Consider the following 18,200-nt stretch of genomic DNA (forward strand, 5'->3'; position numbering starts at 1 on the left):
TCAAAACAGGTCTTTCACTTTGGTTAAGACTCCTGATGAGGCCTGGAATGGGGACACACATCTCATCACATGGGAGGCAGAGGCAGGCAGACCCCTGTGAGTTACCCTGTGACCAGCCCAGTCTACAAAGTGAGTTTCAGGAAAGCCAGGGCTATGTAGAGAGACCCTGACTCAAAAGCCAAAAACAAAACTTTATAAACATTTGACAAAGAAGTTATTGGTTGGCACACTGCACAAATAAAGGCTTCTACACTGATCAAATGAAAATCTAATGAACATCTGAGTTTTATTTCTAGAGAATCTAAGGTTATATTCTATTGATAACTTTTCAAAAATGCATTAATAACAAAAATCAATGTTTTTTGTGTAGCCCTAGTTGTCTTGGAAATCAGAGATCTGCCTGTCTCTGCCTCCTGAGTGCTGAGACCAAAGAAAGGCATGTGCCACCACAGGCATGTGCCACCACAGGCAAGCAAAATAAATTAATTAAATAAAGGGTTTTTTTCTTGCTTGCTTTTATCGGTTAAGGTTGGTTCCAGAGTAAAACTAACGAAAGTGAATTTTACATCCGATCCCAAAAGGACTCTGTTGAAATACCAAGAGTTTATTTCATCTCAAAAGGGGCACCATATAATGGACTCAAAGAAATTTAATGCATGTTCATCAGTGCACACATATTTCATGTGACTGACACCAGGAATTGAACATACTGTGCTGAGTATACAGGAGACATTTTAACTTTGATTTGATAATCAGCAGAAAACTTCATCCCACACTTAAGTTTATTAAAAACTGACAAACAAAACCTGTACAAAAAATATCCCCCAATTCCATATCACTTTGGAAGTAATCTTGAAAGACATTATCGCCTAGGACCCCCTCTTCCTCTGCCGCGACCACGTCCTCTTCCTCTACCTCGGCCTCGACCTCGTCCTGCAACTGGGGAAAAAGTTAAAGCAGGTGAAATTCTCTTCAATAGTCAGTGCCCAGCTACCACACAGGCTTACCCCTTTACTATCCACACCTCTTAAAACACCACTACTACCGTGTAAAACCAAAAAGTGCCAGCAGGGGGACGATTTATACCCTATGCTAGAATAGAAGCCAAGCAAGTTAGCCCAAAATCAACAAACCCCAAGTACATTATACCAAATGACAATCTAATAACAACAGAGCCTGAAAAGTTGTTTGGTTCAACCATAACTTAGTACTTTAACCCACAGCCATATATCCTTAACATTATGAGGACAAAAGACAAAACAAAAACAAAACAGAAAGACAAACCAGTGTACCTGCTTGATGTACTCAGACTAAGATTTTAAGATCTGTCTATTCCCCCCTGGTAGTCAGATCAAACCCAGGGCCTCACGCAGAAAGGTCAGGCAAGTGGCCTATCACTGAGCCTGTAAAGTCACCCACCCGTTCATTTTAGGATATGGTCTCTGTGGTGGTCTGAAAGAAAATGGCCCCCAAAAGGAGTCTCACTATTATTAAGAGGTGTGGCTTTGCTGGAGTAGATGTGGCCTTTCTGGATGAAGTATGTCACCACCGTGGAGACAAGTTTTAAGGTCTCAAAAGATCTTAAGCCACGCCCAATGTCTCACCACTCCTGTTGCCTACAAGTCCAGATGCAGGACACTCAGCTACTTCTCTAGCAAAATGTCTGTACATCATGATGAAAATGGACTGAACTCTGAAAATGTAAGTCACCCCAAATAAATGTTTTCCTCTGTAAGAGTTGCAGTGGTCATGGTGTTTCTTCACAGCAATGGAAACCCTAATTAGACAGTCTCTTCTAGTTCTGGCTGATCTGGTTCTTACTCTGTAGACCAGGCTGGCCTCAAACTAAAAGAGCCTGCCTCTGCCTCTCAAGTGCTGGGATCATAGGTGCGCACTTAGTAAAGAAATTGCTTCTAGAGAAACGGGATCTTTAGATACAAAGAATGATATGACACAAGGCTGAACAAATGTGGACGCATCCTGTAAAGTTTTTCACTACTTTGTCAAGTAGGTGGGAAAGAAAAAGTAGAGGGAACCAAAACACAACACAAAAAGGCTTAAGATTTAGAAAAACGGTACAAGGCGAGGGATTTAAAGGGACAGATGGAATCAGTGTTTCTTAAGCTACGTATTACAATTTTTTAAACGAGAAAAAGAATGATAACCCCAAGAGCTTTTGTAGTGCTATAACTAATTCTAGCAGGCTACAACACAAGTGCATCTTTGGGCAAAAGGCAAAACAAAACAAAACAAAAACCACCTCAAAGTCAGCATATTAAACATCTATGAAACAATGGCCCTGCCGGGCGGTGGTGACACCCACCTTTAATCCCAGCACTTGGGAAGCAGAGGCAGGAGGATCTCTGTGAGTTTGAGGCCAGCCTGTCCTACAAGAGCTAGTTCTAGGTCAGGCTCCAAAGCTACAGAGAAACCCTGTCTCAAAAACCCAAACCAAACCCCGCCCCCTAAAAAAAGAGAAAAAAGAAAAAAAGAATAAAACCCTAAGACAACAGCAACAGGAGCTTATGAAAACTGAAGGGAGGCTTGAGATAAAGTCTGTGCCAACTGACAGCAGAAGCTAGAATGAGAAGGCACAAAGACAAGAGAATCAGCCAATAAGTCAACAAAATTTAACGTTTTCTTAGCTGTATGGGCAAGAAGATTCACAATGAATTTTCACAAAGTATCTAAAATAAGAAGAGGCAGCTGTGCCGCCAGCCTCCAAAAAAAAAAGTTGAACACAGCTTGATAGAATGACGGATAAGGAAAATTATGGGGACAGCGGGAGAACTGTGCCACAAACACTATCCGATCCTGGGACAAGAATTTCGTTTTGAAAGTAGTGAACTTAAGGTATACACAATATTCACATTCCTTCACAGCTTGTTATATATTTCCTTTGTCTACCAGATAGGTTCTTTCTCTGTAGTCCAGCTCTCCTTGAACTTGTGGCACTCCTCCTGTCTCAGCCTCTTGAATGCTGAGATTACATAAGAACGGCATGGCTGACCTGTCTCCACAGCAACTTCAGAAGCTGTCACATGCACTCATAAGTATAAGATGTTCCAAGCAACAAAACACCCTTGTTGTTCACAAAGGTATTTTCAACAGTGAATTAAGATTTAAATACACTATACACAAAACACCTTCACACTTACCAGCTTCTCTCTTCTTAGACTTCACCTTAGGCTCAACATCCACAAGTAATGTATCAAGAGGTAAGCTGTCTGGTAGAATAAAGTATCGAATGTTGTTTCCTCGGATACTCAATGTTTCCAACTGTACAGGTTCTCTGTTCTTCAGGGTCATTTTCACAGCTTTAAGATGTGTATTCATGCTAACATCTACACCTAAGGAGGAAAACAGAACAATTACCAGAAGGCAATCTATCTTGCCACAGTTGAAATAATCCTGTAGAGTATTATCTGGAGGCTAGAGAGATGGCTCAGAGGTTAAGAATGTAAAACCTCTGGAAGAAGAGGTCTTACATTCAATTCCCAGCAACCAAATGACGGCTCACAACCATCTATAATGAGATCTGATGCCCTCTTCCGGCATGCAGGCATGCCTGCAGACAGAACACTGTATAAAAAAAAAATAAATCCTTAAATTAAAAAAGTTATCTAATCTGTTAGTTACATGCACAATGGGGGGATGCAATATAAACCAGTAACTGCTCCTTTATAAAGCCCCTTCCTAGCCATGGTACTACTGTGCAGGCTAAGTACGTGCACTGAATAGGATGCATGATGGTATGCTTAAGTCATGCCTGGAATCTCAGCATTCAAGGGGCTGAGGCAGGAGGAGTGCCACGAGTTCAAGGAGAGCTGGACTACAAAGAACCTATCTGGTAGACAAAGGAAATGAAATATAGCAAGCTGTGAAGGAACGTGAATATTGCGTATGTCTTAAGCCCACTACTTTCAAAACGGAATTCTTGTCCCAGGATTAGATAGTGTTTGTGGCACAATTCTCCCGCTGTCTCCATAATTTTCCTTATCCAACATTCTATCAACCATGTTCAACTTTCTTTTTAAAGACCTATGCTATTTTTCACCTGTCTCTAGGAACTCCTCCCCTACCTTCCTAAGACAAAGTCTATCTTTGCACCCCAGGCTGACCTCAGACTTGTGATTCTCCTGTCTAAGTCTCCCTAGTGCTTACTTGGTTTACAGGCAACCAACACCTCAACCAGCTTAACATGTCTATTTATTTATTTAAAAAAAATTTTTTTTTGCTGGGTAGTGGTGATGCATGCATTTAATCCCAGCACTTGGGAGGCAGAGGCAGGAGGATCTCTGTGAGTTCAAGGCCAGCCTGGTCTAGAAGAGCTAGTTCCAGGACAGGAACCATAAAGCTACGGAGAAACCCTGTCTTGAAAATCAAAAAAAAAAAAAAAAAGAAAAAGAAAAGAAAAAAAAAGAAAACAAACAAGAAGAGGGTTGGGAAATGGGAACGTTGGCCTTTACTCTCAGTACTCAGGAGGCAGGGACAGGTGCATCTTTGAGTTCAAGGCAAACATGGTCTACAGATCAAGTTCCAGGACAGCCAGGGTTACACAGAGAAATTCTGTCTTAGGAAAAAAAAAAGGACCAACAAATCCTTTCCCCTTCCTATGATATAGCCTCGATATATTCCACCTCCTCTGCCTCCTAGGGACACTGATTTATGTAGGCAAGGAGAAGCAGAGAGACTTACGATCTCTTATGTTCTAAGACCTACACATTAAGACATTAATTAGTCTCTCACTACCTTCATGGCATATAGCACACTGTGATGACTGAGCTGAGTGTATAAGTGTGTGTGTGTTCATATAAGATACTGAAGTCTCAACAGTGACTGTCCACTAGAGGGAATAAGATCTTTACTAAATTTTGTCCTCCCAGTTTATTGAAACCTTCCTCCTGGGACATCCATTTCTAAGCACCTATTATGTATATGGTGAAACTTGTGTTTTTGTTTGTTTTTTTTTAGTAGTAGAGCTTTTATCATTAGATTTTGACAAAAAAAAAAAAAGAGCAAGATTGCCATTCTGGGGGCTGGGGATAGCTCAGCTGTTAGATATGAAGCCCTGGTTTCAACCCCCATTGCCAAATAAAAGAGGTGTGCTGTGTACACTTATAATCCCAGCACCCAGGAGCTAGAGGCAGGAAAACAAGGCCATCCTTAACCATACACAGAGAGTTTGAGAGTAGTTCTAGAATACATAAGACTACCTAGAAATAGAGGGCGGAGGGAACACTACCACAACAAAACCCACCCCAGCTCTTCCACAACGCCCAACTGTGTTCTGCAGGAAGTAGACCAAATCACTAATCAGGACACTTTAACAAGGGTAGCAGCTGTACTTCCTTAGATATGGTGCCATACCATACAAAACTTAATAGGCAAGTTCCATTCACAATTGGTACCATCAAGTCCGAGAATAACCATAAAATGACATCCCATTACATCTTTGTTTACTAAAACACTAGACTTACATGAGAATATGAACACATATTAAGATATTATTTTCTTTCTTTAAATAATCACTTAAAAAAACTTTTGGAATGCCTACTATTAGCTAAGAAATTGTTCCAAAACTCAGTGGGTCAGTAAAAAATAAAGACTGGCACATGGAGGATGAATAGGTGGGAATAAGAAAGCAGTAGCGGAAGAGGAGAGGACAATAAAAGATAAAAATACAGTTGTATGAAAATACCATAATGAAATCAATCATACATATATAGTAACAGTAATAAAAAAATTAGTCAAATGTGAAACACAAACATAATAAAAGTGTAAAGTCTCAGAAGTGTTTTGAAAGAAGCAACATTTTATGGAGAAGAACACACACAAGCAAAGGTATACAAGCTATAAAAACAAAAGCACCTGGCAATGTGGTTTGGTTGTAGCACAAGAATATATCCTCACCTGTGATTGTTCCATGGACTTGTGTTCCATTCTTCAATTCAATGGTTACGGTTTCATGACTCAATTTCATCAAAAATCTATAAAATAAAAAGTACTGAATTTTACCTGTAACATTTAGAAGTCTTTTTGTGAAGCTGGTAGGGTGAAATTGCTAGAGTTCAAAACCTTCAAAATGATACTGCAACAATTCGTATGGGATCTGGACACTTGACCAGAACTAAGAGCACTTGTTACTCTTGCAGAGGACCCAGTTTAAGTCCCAGAACCCACATGAAAGCTTAAAACCACCAGGTCCCAGGGGCCTGGAGCCCTATTTTGATGTTCACAGGCATCGGGCAAGCTCTGGTGCACTACATTCATGCAGATAAAACACTCATACACATAAACATATTTTAACAATTCATATTAATAATATAGTGTATTTAACTTTCCTGAACTAAACTCTCAAACTTATAAAGGAATGAAGTAATAAGCTGTCATCTAGCATCTGTCTACTACAGGTGTGCCTACCTTTTTGGCTTCTTTGGACCACACTGGATGAAGAATTGGGGGTGTCCAAACCACAGCCCATGGACTATAAGAGTATTCAAATGTATATCTGACACAATAATGTCATCTACAAAGTTCATGCTTGAGTCTGTGATTCTGTGTTGAACCAGGTTCAAAACCGTTCTGAGCTCTGGACTAGAAAATACTGTAAACTGCTAGAAAACCACCTCAAATGAAGACATTCAAGATCCTGGAGTAGTATCAGGTGTGGTGGGCTTGCCTTTAATTCCAGCACTTGGGAGGCAGAGGCAGCTAAGTCTCTGTGAAATGGAGTCCAGCCTGGTCTATACAGCAAGTGAGATACTATCTTAACAAAAAGATCCTAGACTGGGCTGGAGAGATGGCTCAGAGGTTAAGAGCATTGCCTGCTCTTTCAAAGGTCCTGAGTTCAAATCCCAGCAACCACATGGTGGCTTACAACCATCTGTAATGAGGTCTGGTGCCCTCTTCTGGCCTTCAGGCATACACAGAGACAGAATATTGTATACATAATAAATGAATAAATTTAAAAAAATAAAATAAAAGATTCTAGACTAATTTTAAGCCACAAAAAATAAGACTTATCACTAGTAGCATAAGGTTACATGGCAGAGATAAAGAACCTCTTTTCTCTCCCTGCATTCTTGGTGACTAGGGATATTCTTATAACTCATAGGCACACATGTAAGATCTGACTTCACACAAAGTAGGCCATTCTTCAATAGCATCCTAACACTTAGACCTTATTTAGCAGTTTACACTAGAGATGATTCCTTAAAAACAAATATCCCAAGAGTTAGATAGCAGTCTACTATATGGAAATACCAATTATCTCACTGTGAACGTTTTCAACATTACAAACTCATTTATGCAAACACTCACCAATATCAATAACCAATCTTCCTATTTTCTATCTATGCAAAAAGAGAGTGAAGGACATACATAGCAAGATGGCTCGGAGGGTAAAGCACTTGCTGCAGAGCCTGACGATCCAAGTTTGATCCCTGGAGCCAAAATGATGGAGAGAATTGACTCCCCCTAGGGTCCTTTGACCTTTGTACACACAGTAATGCCAACCCTCCACACAAATAATTGTAATCTTTCTTGCCCCCTAGACAGGGTTTCTCTTCATAGCCTTGGTTGTCCTGGAATTCATGGAGATCTGCCTGCCTATGCCTCCCAAAGGCTGGGATTAAAGGTGTGCACCACCAGTACCCTGATAATTATCTTAAAAAAAAAAAAATTGAACCAGGCATGGTGGCAACCTTTAATTTCAACAGGAAGGCAGAGGCTGGTGGATCTGTTCAATGCCAGCCTGGTCTACAAAGTGAGCACCAAGCCAGCCAAGGCTATATATCGAGATCCTGCCTCAAAAACAACAATCATCAATAACAAAACTAATGAATTCAAATACCAAGCAGGGTTGGCAGGATGGCTCAGCAGGCAAAAGCACTTGCTATACAGGTTGAGGACCTGAGTTTTAATCTCTGGGACCCTGGTGGAAGGCAAAATAAACTCCCCCAAATTGTCTTGTAATGTACATGTACACCTCTTGTGTGCAAGAACACAAAGAATAGTAATAATTTATTTTCTAATGAGCAAAGCTAGGAAATATGTATGCTTGTAATCCTAATACTTGGGAAATGAGGGTAGAAGGAACAGGAATTCAAGGGCTTAGCTATACAGCCTGGCCAAATGAGACTGTTTCAAAGAAGAGGCTAGAGAGATGGCTTTGCAGCTAGTCAAGAGCATTGGCTGCTTATCCCAGAGGACCCCGGTTAGGTCCCCAGAACCCACATGCCACCTTACAACTGTCTGTAACTACTCCATAAACATCAGACAAATATGTGATGCATACACATAAATCTAGATAATAACAACAACAACAATAATAAAAACAAAGGAAAGAGGAGGAAAGAAGGAGAGATAGTGGCAATTTGCCTGAGATTTAGTACCTTTAATGAATATAGAATGTGTATTTCTTTTGTGAATTGATTATTCACACACTCTCCATCAGTTTGAGCTTTTATCAGTCCATGACACATTTGACTACAATTTCCAATCACATATCACCACGCCTGGCTTTTTCTTTTCCTTAAAAAATGTTATTTACATACAGACAGAATATTGTATACTGTATACATAATAAATAAATAAATATTTTTAAAAAAATGTTATTTAAGCAAGGTAGTAGTACATGCCTTTACTCCCAGCACTCGGGAGACAGAGGTGATTGGATCTCTGTAAGTTTGAGGCCAGCCTGGTCTACAGAGCAAGTTCCAGAACAGCCATGGCTACAGAGAGAAAGAAAAACAAACAAAAATTATATTTATATATAATACAGTATGAATGTTTTGCCTGTGTGGTGTATGTGTGCAACACATGTCTGGCGCCTATGTCTGGAAGAGGTCCCTAGGTTCCCAGAACTGCAGTTACAGGCAGCTGTGGGTCTGGGAACTGAACTTAGATCCTATGGAAGAACAACCAGTGCTCTTAACCTGAGCCATTTCTCCAGCCTTCTGGCTTTTTCTTTCCATTTTATTCTGGTACGAGCCTTTTGTAGCTCAGACTTTTAAGATGGTGTTTCCCATAGTAGAGCTGCAAAAGCATTTTCTCCTTTTATAGATTTAGAAATGTAAACCTCCGGAAAAAAAAAACTTCCTTTATAACTCTCCCCTTGACAGGGGTCTTTTCAATACATGGTGAATAACCTGTGTGTCTTTTTTTTTTAACCTGTGTGTCTTTCATTTCATCTACTCTTCCTCTGCCCTAATTTTTTTTATCATGCTATACTGCAAATGAATAAAATTGAAGAGGTCACAAACTATCAAAATGTTGCCTCTCTGTTCTTTCTCTTCAGTATTTACACTTTCACCTTACCCATCTGAAAGAAGGGTGCTGGCATTGATGAGGACATTCTTCCACAGCAACCCTAACTCCACAACCGAGAACACTGCAGCACCTGGCAGACACTTCATGTTCAGACTTTCTAATCTATAGTTTACAACACCACAATTACATGCAGTGAAATAATTCTACACCATCACCCATGCTTTATTTTAGCCAAATGGCCATGCAACGATAATCATACAGTATCATCTAACAACACTTCATATTCATATTTTCTAAATTATCTTACTTTTTTTCAATATCCTTTGTAAACTACTACAGTGTCCACTACACTAAACTGCACAAGTAATATTACCATCCTATTCTCCCCACCATTCTACTATGGAAGTAAGTAGCAGGGCCTTTCTATAGGCAACAGTGAATTATAATTTACACTGAGCATGGGTTGAATGTTTCAGCAACTAAAGGAATCCAACCTTAAAAATTACTTTGTTAAGCATGGGGGCAAAGATCTTTAATTAATCCCAGCACTCAAGAAGCAGGAACTGGAATAGGCAGTGATGGTGCACTCCTATAACCCCAGCACCCAGGGAGGCAGAGGCTGGTATATCTCTGTGAATTGGAGGCCAGCCTGGTCTACAGAGAGAGTTCCATGAAAGCTTCAAACCTTGCCTCGAAAAACAAAACAGAACAGCAAGAGGAACTGTTTCAGAAAGAAAGGGTATGTGGAAAAAGGATCCTTTCTTAGAGATAATATTCTGCTAAAGAATTTCCTTAAGATTACAAATCTAGACACAGACTTGTAATCTTAGTTACTCAGGAGGCTGAGGCAGGATGATTCAGAAATCTGAAGTCAGCATGGGGTACACAGTGACTTCCAGGGTCTCAATTTTCCAGTGAATCCTTCATTGTGTGAATTTTCTTATTATTGCTGTTGTTTTGAGACAGGGTTTCTCTGTGGAATGCACACTCATCAATCTGTAGATGAGGCTAGCCTCTAACTCAGACTCACACTCATCAATCTGTAGATGAGGCTAGCCTTAACTCAGACTCTGCCTCCCCAATGCTGGGATTCCAATTCTCCCACCCTCACCCCAGGGTTTCTCTGTGTAGCCCTGGCTGTCCTGGGACTCACTATGTGGACCAGGCTGGCCTCGAAACTCACAGAGATCGCCTGCCTCTACCTCCAGAGTGCTGGGATTAAAGGTGTGCGCCACCACCGCTGGGCTGGAATTCTCTTTTTAATGCAAGTGGGACATCAAACAGTCAGGTACATGGGGTCCTTTTAGTATCTAAATTCTCACTATTTGATCAGAAAACCAAAGACATGGTGAGAGGTATTTTCATTCAGAAAAATAGAAAAATTGGCAATTTGACAGATGACAGGCAGATTAGGAGAAAAGTAACCAAAAAAGCCCACTTCCCAGGTTTGAGCGAGGAGGCAATGGGACAAAGGATGACTGCAGTCCCACTAACTGAGGCACAAGCGAGAAAGCCCGCTGAAAACGCACACTCATCAAAACAACCATCTTCACATTCTCCTATAAGAAATGTCTATATTGTGCACTACAAAAATTAGGATTCAAGACAAACCATTAAAAAAAAAAAATCACATCAAGGCTGGAGAGATGGCTCAGCGGCTGAGAACACCAGCTACTCTTCCAGGGGTCCTGAGTTCAATTCCCAGCAATCACATGGTGGCTCACAACCATCTGTAATGGGATCTGGCGCTCTCACATCAGCAGGAGAGGCTGTCAAGCCTTTAATCCCAGCATTTGGGAGGCAGAGGCAAGTAGATTTCTGAGTTCGAGGCCAGCCTGGTCTACAGAGTTCCAGGACAGCAGAGGTTAGAGGTTAGCCAGGGGGAACCCTGTCTTGAAGGGAAAAAAATAATTCCACCAGTAGCAGAGTGAGAACGTGCCTAGGATGCTGCCTGGAGGTCTAGGTGGAACCACCGCCTTAAAGCAAATTTATCCTAACAGAATCTTTAAATGAGAAACCGTTAAGTTACTGCAAATACATTAGGCAGTATGGAAATGGCAAGAGCGAACTTTAAACTCTGAGCCTTTCTACCTAACATTATAGTCCAAACACGAATTGTCTGGGGCTGTAGCTCAGAGGCAGAAATGGTTACTGGAAGCTCTCTGGGCACCATCCCCAGAGCCGGTGGAGTTTTACTTATTTTTAACCTTAAATGCCTTCTGTACCAACTCCCCCAGAACAGAGTAGTTACTATTTCAAAAAGAGCAGAAGTAATTTATTTTGCCTCCATCATTAAACAGCAAAGAACGCAATCTTGTAGCCTGGCTTGGTGGCGCACGCCTTAAATCCTAGCACTCAGGAGGCAGAGGTAGACGGATCTCAGTGAGCTCGAGGCCAGTCTGGTCTACAGAGTGAGTTCCAGGACGCCAGGGCTACACAAAGAAACGCTGTCTCCAAACACCCCCCCGCCATAAGATAATTTCTTGATTACTGTACAACTACTTTAAGAGATGGCCAACGGCAGTCTGGTCGGGTAAAACAGTTCTTGACTGAAGAAACTAAGTATTTCTTACCACTGGCTTAGGTATTATGCCGTTTCAGGTTTGGCCTCAAGTCTATTTAGTTTGGAAGTAATCACACCAGCAAACAAGGCTCCACTAACCGACACAATCTGTGCAATAGGGCGAAAGTAACTTGTTAATTTCTGTCCCACCCCGGAACATGATCTTTCGTGAATCGAAAGCCGTTACACTGTTCGGATAACCGGTCCAAAATAAAGGACAACTTAATCTAAAGCGTCTAGCAAGTCGGCATCGTTATCTGAAAAGAAAGCCATGCTAGTTCTCTTCGGTGCAAGGAGCCCGACTTGTTAGGAAAACCGGTCACCGCTCGGTTTAAGCCGGGGCACTGGAGGTGGGCAGTGGCGGTTGGGTCTCTCCATTCCGGGAAGAGCCGCGGGGCAGGGACGCGCAGACCCCTCGCCCGAGCTCCCGCGGCAACGAGAAGGGCGGGCGTGCGGGCGGAGGCCGTTAGCAGGCCGCGCGCACGCGGCTTTCCCGCCTCCCTGCGAGCAAAGAAGCCCGACTCTCCGAGCCCGCCCAAACCTTGTTCCCGCCGCCCTCGCCCCGCCTGGGGAGCCTCCTCACCTCACGAGCTTCATCCTAGCGCTGCAGCCTCCCTCCGGACACGGAATTCAGGCCCCAAAGACTCCCAGACAAGCCGTATGAATGGCCGGAAGAGCGCGCAGAGGGCTGCGGATGCGCGGCGAAAAACGCGGAAGCCGCGCTGCCTTCCGGCGGCCGGGAGAGCGACAGCGGCCCCTAGCGACGGGAGGAGTGCTTTGCGCCTTCTGAATGCGTGATGGCTGGTGGAAGACGTCTGCAGGAGGATTCACAAACGTTAAAACCATTTATGGGAGTTCTGAGAGAACCTCTAAGACTTAGGTTTGATCCTTGGGACACACATGCTGGAAGCAGAGAACTTAGTCCCGCAAGTTGTCCCTAGTCGGTTTGACAACTAAGTTGAGCCAATCAGATCTTTGGACAGAATGGTTTTCCTCTGGGGACGTGAATTGTACTAATCCTCTACTGAGCACCTTCTTAAAAATAGGAAAGCCATTCTCAGGACAGAGTTTTAAATAAGCCCTTCATTATATAGTAAGTTCTTCGACTTAAAAAATTATATGTGGATACTTTAGTTGAAATTAAATAAAACAATCCAACTCCTTATTTGCAGTAAACACATTGTAACTACTCAACATCTATATGTGTTTCTTATTATACTGTAGATAATTCCCACTATCATAAGAAGTTTGGATAATACTGGTTTACTATCATATTTGTTTGAGTCTTACAATTATTTACTTATCTACTGTACTCGGGAGAATTAGTGTCTGAAAACAAACAAAAAAAAAAACTGAATCTGTTTACTGCACTCTCCAGCATCCAGTATCTCTAGTATTATGCTTTGATGTAAGTGCTTTTATTCCCCACAAAACATCCCTGCCCCGATGTATGGGAGCTGGTCCCAGGGCCTAAGAGACCAAAGAAGGAGGCAATAGGTCCAGAATTGCAATGTGCAGTTTACGGATGACTTATAACAGAAGCATGGGCCTGGACATCAAGAAAAGCACATAGAGCCGGGCAGTGGTGGCGCACGCCTTTAATCCCAGCACTCGGGAGGCAGAGGCAGGCGGATCTCTGTGAGTTCGAGACCAGCCTGGTCTACAAGAGCTAGTTCCAGGACAGGCTCCAAAACCACAGAGAAACCCTGTGTCGAAAAACCAAAAACCAAAAACCAAAACAAAACAAAACAAAAAACCACATAGGTCCTTGAGATTTGGGTTAGAAAATAGGTAGGTTATAAAATAGGGTAAAGGTTATTTCGGAGCTAGGCATGGTGGTGCAAATTTGAGACCATCAGGTACCACATGAGTAGACTCTATCTCAACTCTCCTCTTCCCCGTAAAAGTGATTTCACCTGTCAGACTGTACGCAGTCTGTCTCCCCTGTCAGACTGTATGCAGTCTGTCTCAGGCTACTATCAGATTAGAATCAGGCACATTCTTAAGCCAAGCTCTGGTGATAAAGCTTCACACACCTCTCTCAGGATTTTGTCTGTTTTATGCTGGGAAAACTGACCAGGGTGACTCAGGGGTAATTGTTATAGTTACCACTCAAGATGGTTTCAGTAATGTCAAGATAAACCTTCAGTCCTTGATTAATATTCACAAACAAATGTCTCCCCCAGTAGAATGAAAAACTTGGTCATGTCATCCACTGCAGTAATGCCAGCATTGAACACCAGATACTCCTTAGAATCCACAATAACCTTTCCACCTTGGGGCCCTCCTTCCTTCTGACCCATCTTTTCCCCCTCAGTAAGACGGGAATGTCTAAAGTCTTGTAGTTCATCAAGCTAGCTCTTCTTTTCAGATGTTTGTGCTTGTAATCTTACAATCTAGCTGACACCTATTCATTCTCTCTCAGCCATGTGGGCACGGCATAATTGCATGCATATGCTAGTGTCAATTCTCTCAGATGTTAAATTGAAAAGCCATTGTCAGTGGTGGTGCATGCCTTTAGTTCCAGCATTCACACTCAGGAGGCAGAGGCAGAGAGAGGTCTGTGAGTTCAAGGCCAGCCTGGTCTACAAAGCAAGTTTCAAGACAGGCAGGACTGTCACACAGAGAAATCCAATCTTGAAAAACCAAAAAAGAAAAAGAAAAAGCATTGTTGTTAGATTAATAACAAACATGTTTTCTTTGTCTTTATTTTGGAGTTTGATTTTTTTAAATTTAGTATGTTGCAAGGGTCAGCAAGATACTGCTGAAGCCGTGAACTTTTTAAAAAAGAATTTCTTACCCTCTCACAGTATGAAACTGTTATGTGATCTGAAGTTAAGATAGCAGGATGAAACAAAGTAAACATTCTATTTGCTGCAAGCAATAGGGTGGGTGTGAGAGTAGGATTGTTCTGTGCTCGGTGACGTAGCAGAGACTGTATATGCTTCATTAATGAGATTGGTCACAGCAAAGAAAAGAGAGTAAGGAAATGAGAGTGTGTGAGTGAGGGCAATGTGCCTGTTTAAAGAAATGAGTGGGCTTTTGTTGCTGTTTGGGGCTGTTTGTTTTTCAATACAGGGTTTCTCTATGTAGCCTTGGCAACCCTGGAAGTCTGACCTCAAACTCATAGAGATCTGCCTACCTCTGTCTCCTGAGTGCTGGGTTTAAAGGTGTGTGCCGCTACCACCAGTCTTTTTTTTTTTAATGATGTATTTCTACTTTTTATGTGCATTGGTGTTTTGCCTGCATGTATTATGTGTGAGAGTGTCAGATGCCCTGGAACTGGAGTTACAGCAGTTGTGAGCTGCCATTGAGTGTTGGGAATTAATCCCAGATCCTTTCAAAGTGTTCTTAACCACTGAGCCATCTCTCCAGCTCCTGAACTGGGTGTTATTATTATAAGAAAGTACAGGAAACTACATCTTGAGTTGGAGATGTGTTTGCCTGGCATGCACAAGGCTCTGTGTGCTGTCTTCAGCACAGCACATTACTTGACGTGATGGTATATAAATGTCTCTAATCTTGGCACTTGAGAGATAGGGGCAAAAAGCTCAGACATTGAAGGTGGTCTTTAGCTACACAGTGAGTTCCAGGACAACTGAGCTACACGAGACCCAGTCTCAAAAACAGAACCTAAACCAAACAAGTTTGGAGTCATCGAGGAAAACAAATGTGGCTAACAAGTCCAGTAGATAGAGTCACAGTTCTTAATTTAGCCAGAAAACACACTCGAAGGCCATAGCCTTTGTTTCAGGCGTGGCAGATCACAAGGCTGAACCAATCAGAACTTTCTCCTAGGACTGTCATTCGACTGCTGTCCGTCTGTCCTGAGCTCTAGTGATCTTTGTCCTGATGTCAGCAGAGCCTCCGTGAGAGTGGATGCAGAGGAGAGCAAAAGGTGCAGGGTAAAAGGGCCCGAGCACACTCCGAGGGCTAAAAATTACATCAATCCTTGAGTTTGTCCCAAACTTAGGAGTTGAAATCCCACCAATACCTCCCCTCCAAAAGTTCTGCCCCTAAGAGCCCCCAAATAAGCCTGCCTCCCTCTCAGTTCTCTGCTGCTTCTCTCCGGAGCAGAGGCAGCCACTCTCCTGTGTTCTTCCCAGTAAATCTTTTGTGAGGTTTGTTGTGCGGTATGACTTGTATTCCTCTACTTGACTGCCAGGGTACCTTTTCCCTCAGAACTGCAACACTTATAGAGGTGGGCATTGTAGTATCCTGTTGACATAATTTGAGCTTCAGGATGGTCTGAGGTCAGTTGCTCCCCCACAGCTTCCAGTTATAATAGCCAAAATGACTTTTAAAAAAGTAGCTTATATTAGTTTTAGGTGGACACTAATCACTTCAAACTGATCTGGATAAGTTTTTATTTGGATTATCAAATATTTCTTTCTCTCTCTTAAGAATAAAAAATTCATGGCTGCACCAAGGCGACACACGCCTTTAATCTCAGTATCTGGGAGGCAGAGGCAGGCAGATCTCTGTGAGTTCGAGGCTAGCCTGGTCTATAAAGCAAGTTCCAGAACAGCCAGAGCTGTTAAATGGAGAAACCCTATCTTGAAAAACCAAAGAAACCAAACTTTTCCCAGGGAGACACAACACATACATACATACATCTACTCACCCAAGATAGGGAGCCCCACAAAGACCAGAGCAGTGATTCTTCCAAAGTCCAACTTGGTGAACCAGTGAATTTTGGCAGGGTTACTTATAGGAGTGTGGGTGATGGGTGAAAGAGGCACCCCCACATAGCGGGGGGCTCCCCCCCACAACCACACCCAAACACCTGTTTTCACAGAGAGATCTTTTATTAAACTGGGAAGAGAAGTTATAGTGGCTGCTTTCCACAGAAAAACAATAGCAAATGACCTTGCAGGTGTGAGGGTTTTGTTTTGTTCGGTTTTTTTTTTTTTTTTGAGGCAGGGTTTCTCTGTAGCTTTGGTGCCTGTCCTGGAACTAGATCTTGTAGACCAGGCATGCCTCAAACTTACCTGCCTCTGCCTCCCGAGTGCTGGAATAAAAGGTGTGTGCCTCCACTGCCCGGCCGCAGGAGTGATTTTTAAGAGCAGGAAAAGGGGAGATCCATGTTAGAATGGGCTAGGATGCTGTGGTAGAGGAGATGCGGGTGGGGAGAAGGGAAGGGGTGATTTTCCTGGAGGGAGAAAGGATTGCCTCTGAATGGAGAGGAAACGCAGAGGCAAATGGTGGTTTATAAAGGTAAAGGGAGAATTCCCATGTTAGAAGGAGGTGATTAATTTAATGGGGGCTTTTGATTTCTGGACTTTGGTAGTCAGCCTCAGAAGGAGGAAGCGGCCAAATAAGGGAATAGACCTTGGGGCTAGTTTTAGGAATGTAACTCTATTGGTTTTTACCAAAGCAGAGGGAATGGGGGAGAAGGGCAAGGCCTGCCAAAGCCACATGTTTGAGTAGGCTAGTGTTCCTTAAAGGAGTCACTTACAGGAGCAGAAATGTCACAAAGACAACCAAAGTCCACCCCAGTATAGGTTGAAAGAATAAAAAGAAAGGCAAACTGGGTATCTTTCAGTGGACCCTGCCAAAGTATGCCACTAAGCAAACATGACATGAGCAACAGAGTTAGTGCAAGAGGTTTATTGGAGGAGGAGGAAGGAGGGAAGAGAAGAATAAAAGGCCATCTTAGAGTGGGGACATGAGAGAGGCAGACAGACAGACAGACAGACAGAGAAAACAGGTGTTGTAGAATGTTGTTTTAACTATATGAAGATATGTCACATTTTTTATGCTCTGGAATATTCCTTTATTGTGTAAAGGCATGTTTGATTATGTAAAGATGTGTTGCATTTGTTTCTCCTTGCCTGCCTAAAGCACCTGATTGGTCTAATAAAGAGTTGAATGGTCAATAGCTAGTCAGAGAAATGATAGGCTGGTGGGCAGAGAGAATTAATAAGAGGAGAAATCTAGGCTTGAGAGGAGAGAGAAATGAAAGAAGAGAGAATAAAGAGAAAGAGAGGGACATGCCCAGAACCAGCCAGGCAGCAGCCAGCCAGCAGACATGAGAAGCAATAAAAAAATACACAGAAGAAGTAAAAAGCCTCAAGGTACATAAAGAGAAACAGGTTACCTTAAATTAAACGAGCTAGCCAGAAATGAGCCTGAAGTAGGCCAAGCATTCAAAACTATGATAGTCTCCGTGTCATGATTTGGGAGCTGGTTGTTGGCCCAAAAGGAAAAGTCTGGTGCAAACAAGAAAGATAAGAAAAGCAGGAGAGGAAAGAAGAGGCAAGAGAGGAGCAAGAGGCAAGACAGCAAACTGTGCTTGTCAGACACTTTTAAGGGGCGCACATGTCACAGTGCTGACAGGAAAAGGCACCTGACCCCAGGTGGT

General features: G+C 42.5%; 1 protein-coding gene across 1 annotated transcript; it reads right to left on the reverse strand.

Annotated features, from left to right (window-relative positions):
* Positions 1-764: 764 nt before the first annotated feature.
* Positions 765-12,546, reverse strand: Snrpd1 (small nuclear ribonucleoprotein D1 polypeptide). Its single transcript, XM_041660346.1, has 4 exons — positions 12,420-12,546; positions 5,914-5,990; positions 3,159-3,350; positions 765-939 (listed from the first exon to the last, which is right to left on the reverse strand). The coding sequence occupies exons 1-4, from the start codon at positions 12,431-12,433 to the stop codon at positions 863-865; spliced, it is 360 nt and encodes a 119-aa protein (XP_041516280.1). The 5' UTR covers positions 12,434-12,546; the 3' UTR covers positions 765-862.
* Between the last annotated feature and the right edge of the window lie 5,654 nt (positions 12,547-18,200).

This window comes from Microtus oregoni, unplaced genomic scaffold, assembly GCF_018167655.1.
Source record: "Microtus oregoni isolate MIOR12 unplaced genomic scaffold, Mior012 000011F_ref0000422, whole genome shotgun sequence".
Taxonomy (NCBI): domain Eukaryota; kingdom Metazoa; phylum Chordata; class Mammalia; order Rodentia; family Cricetidae; genus Microtus; species Microtus oregoni.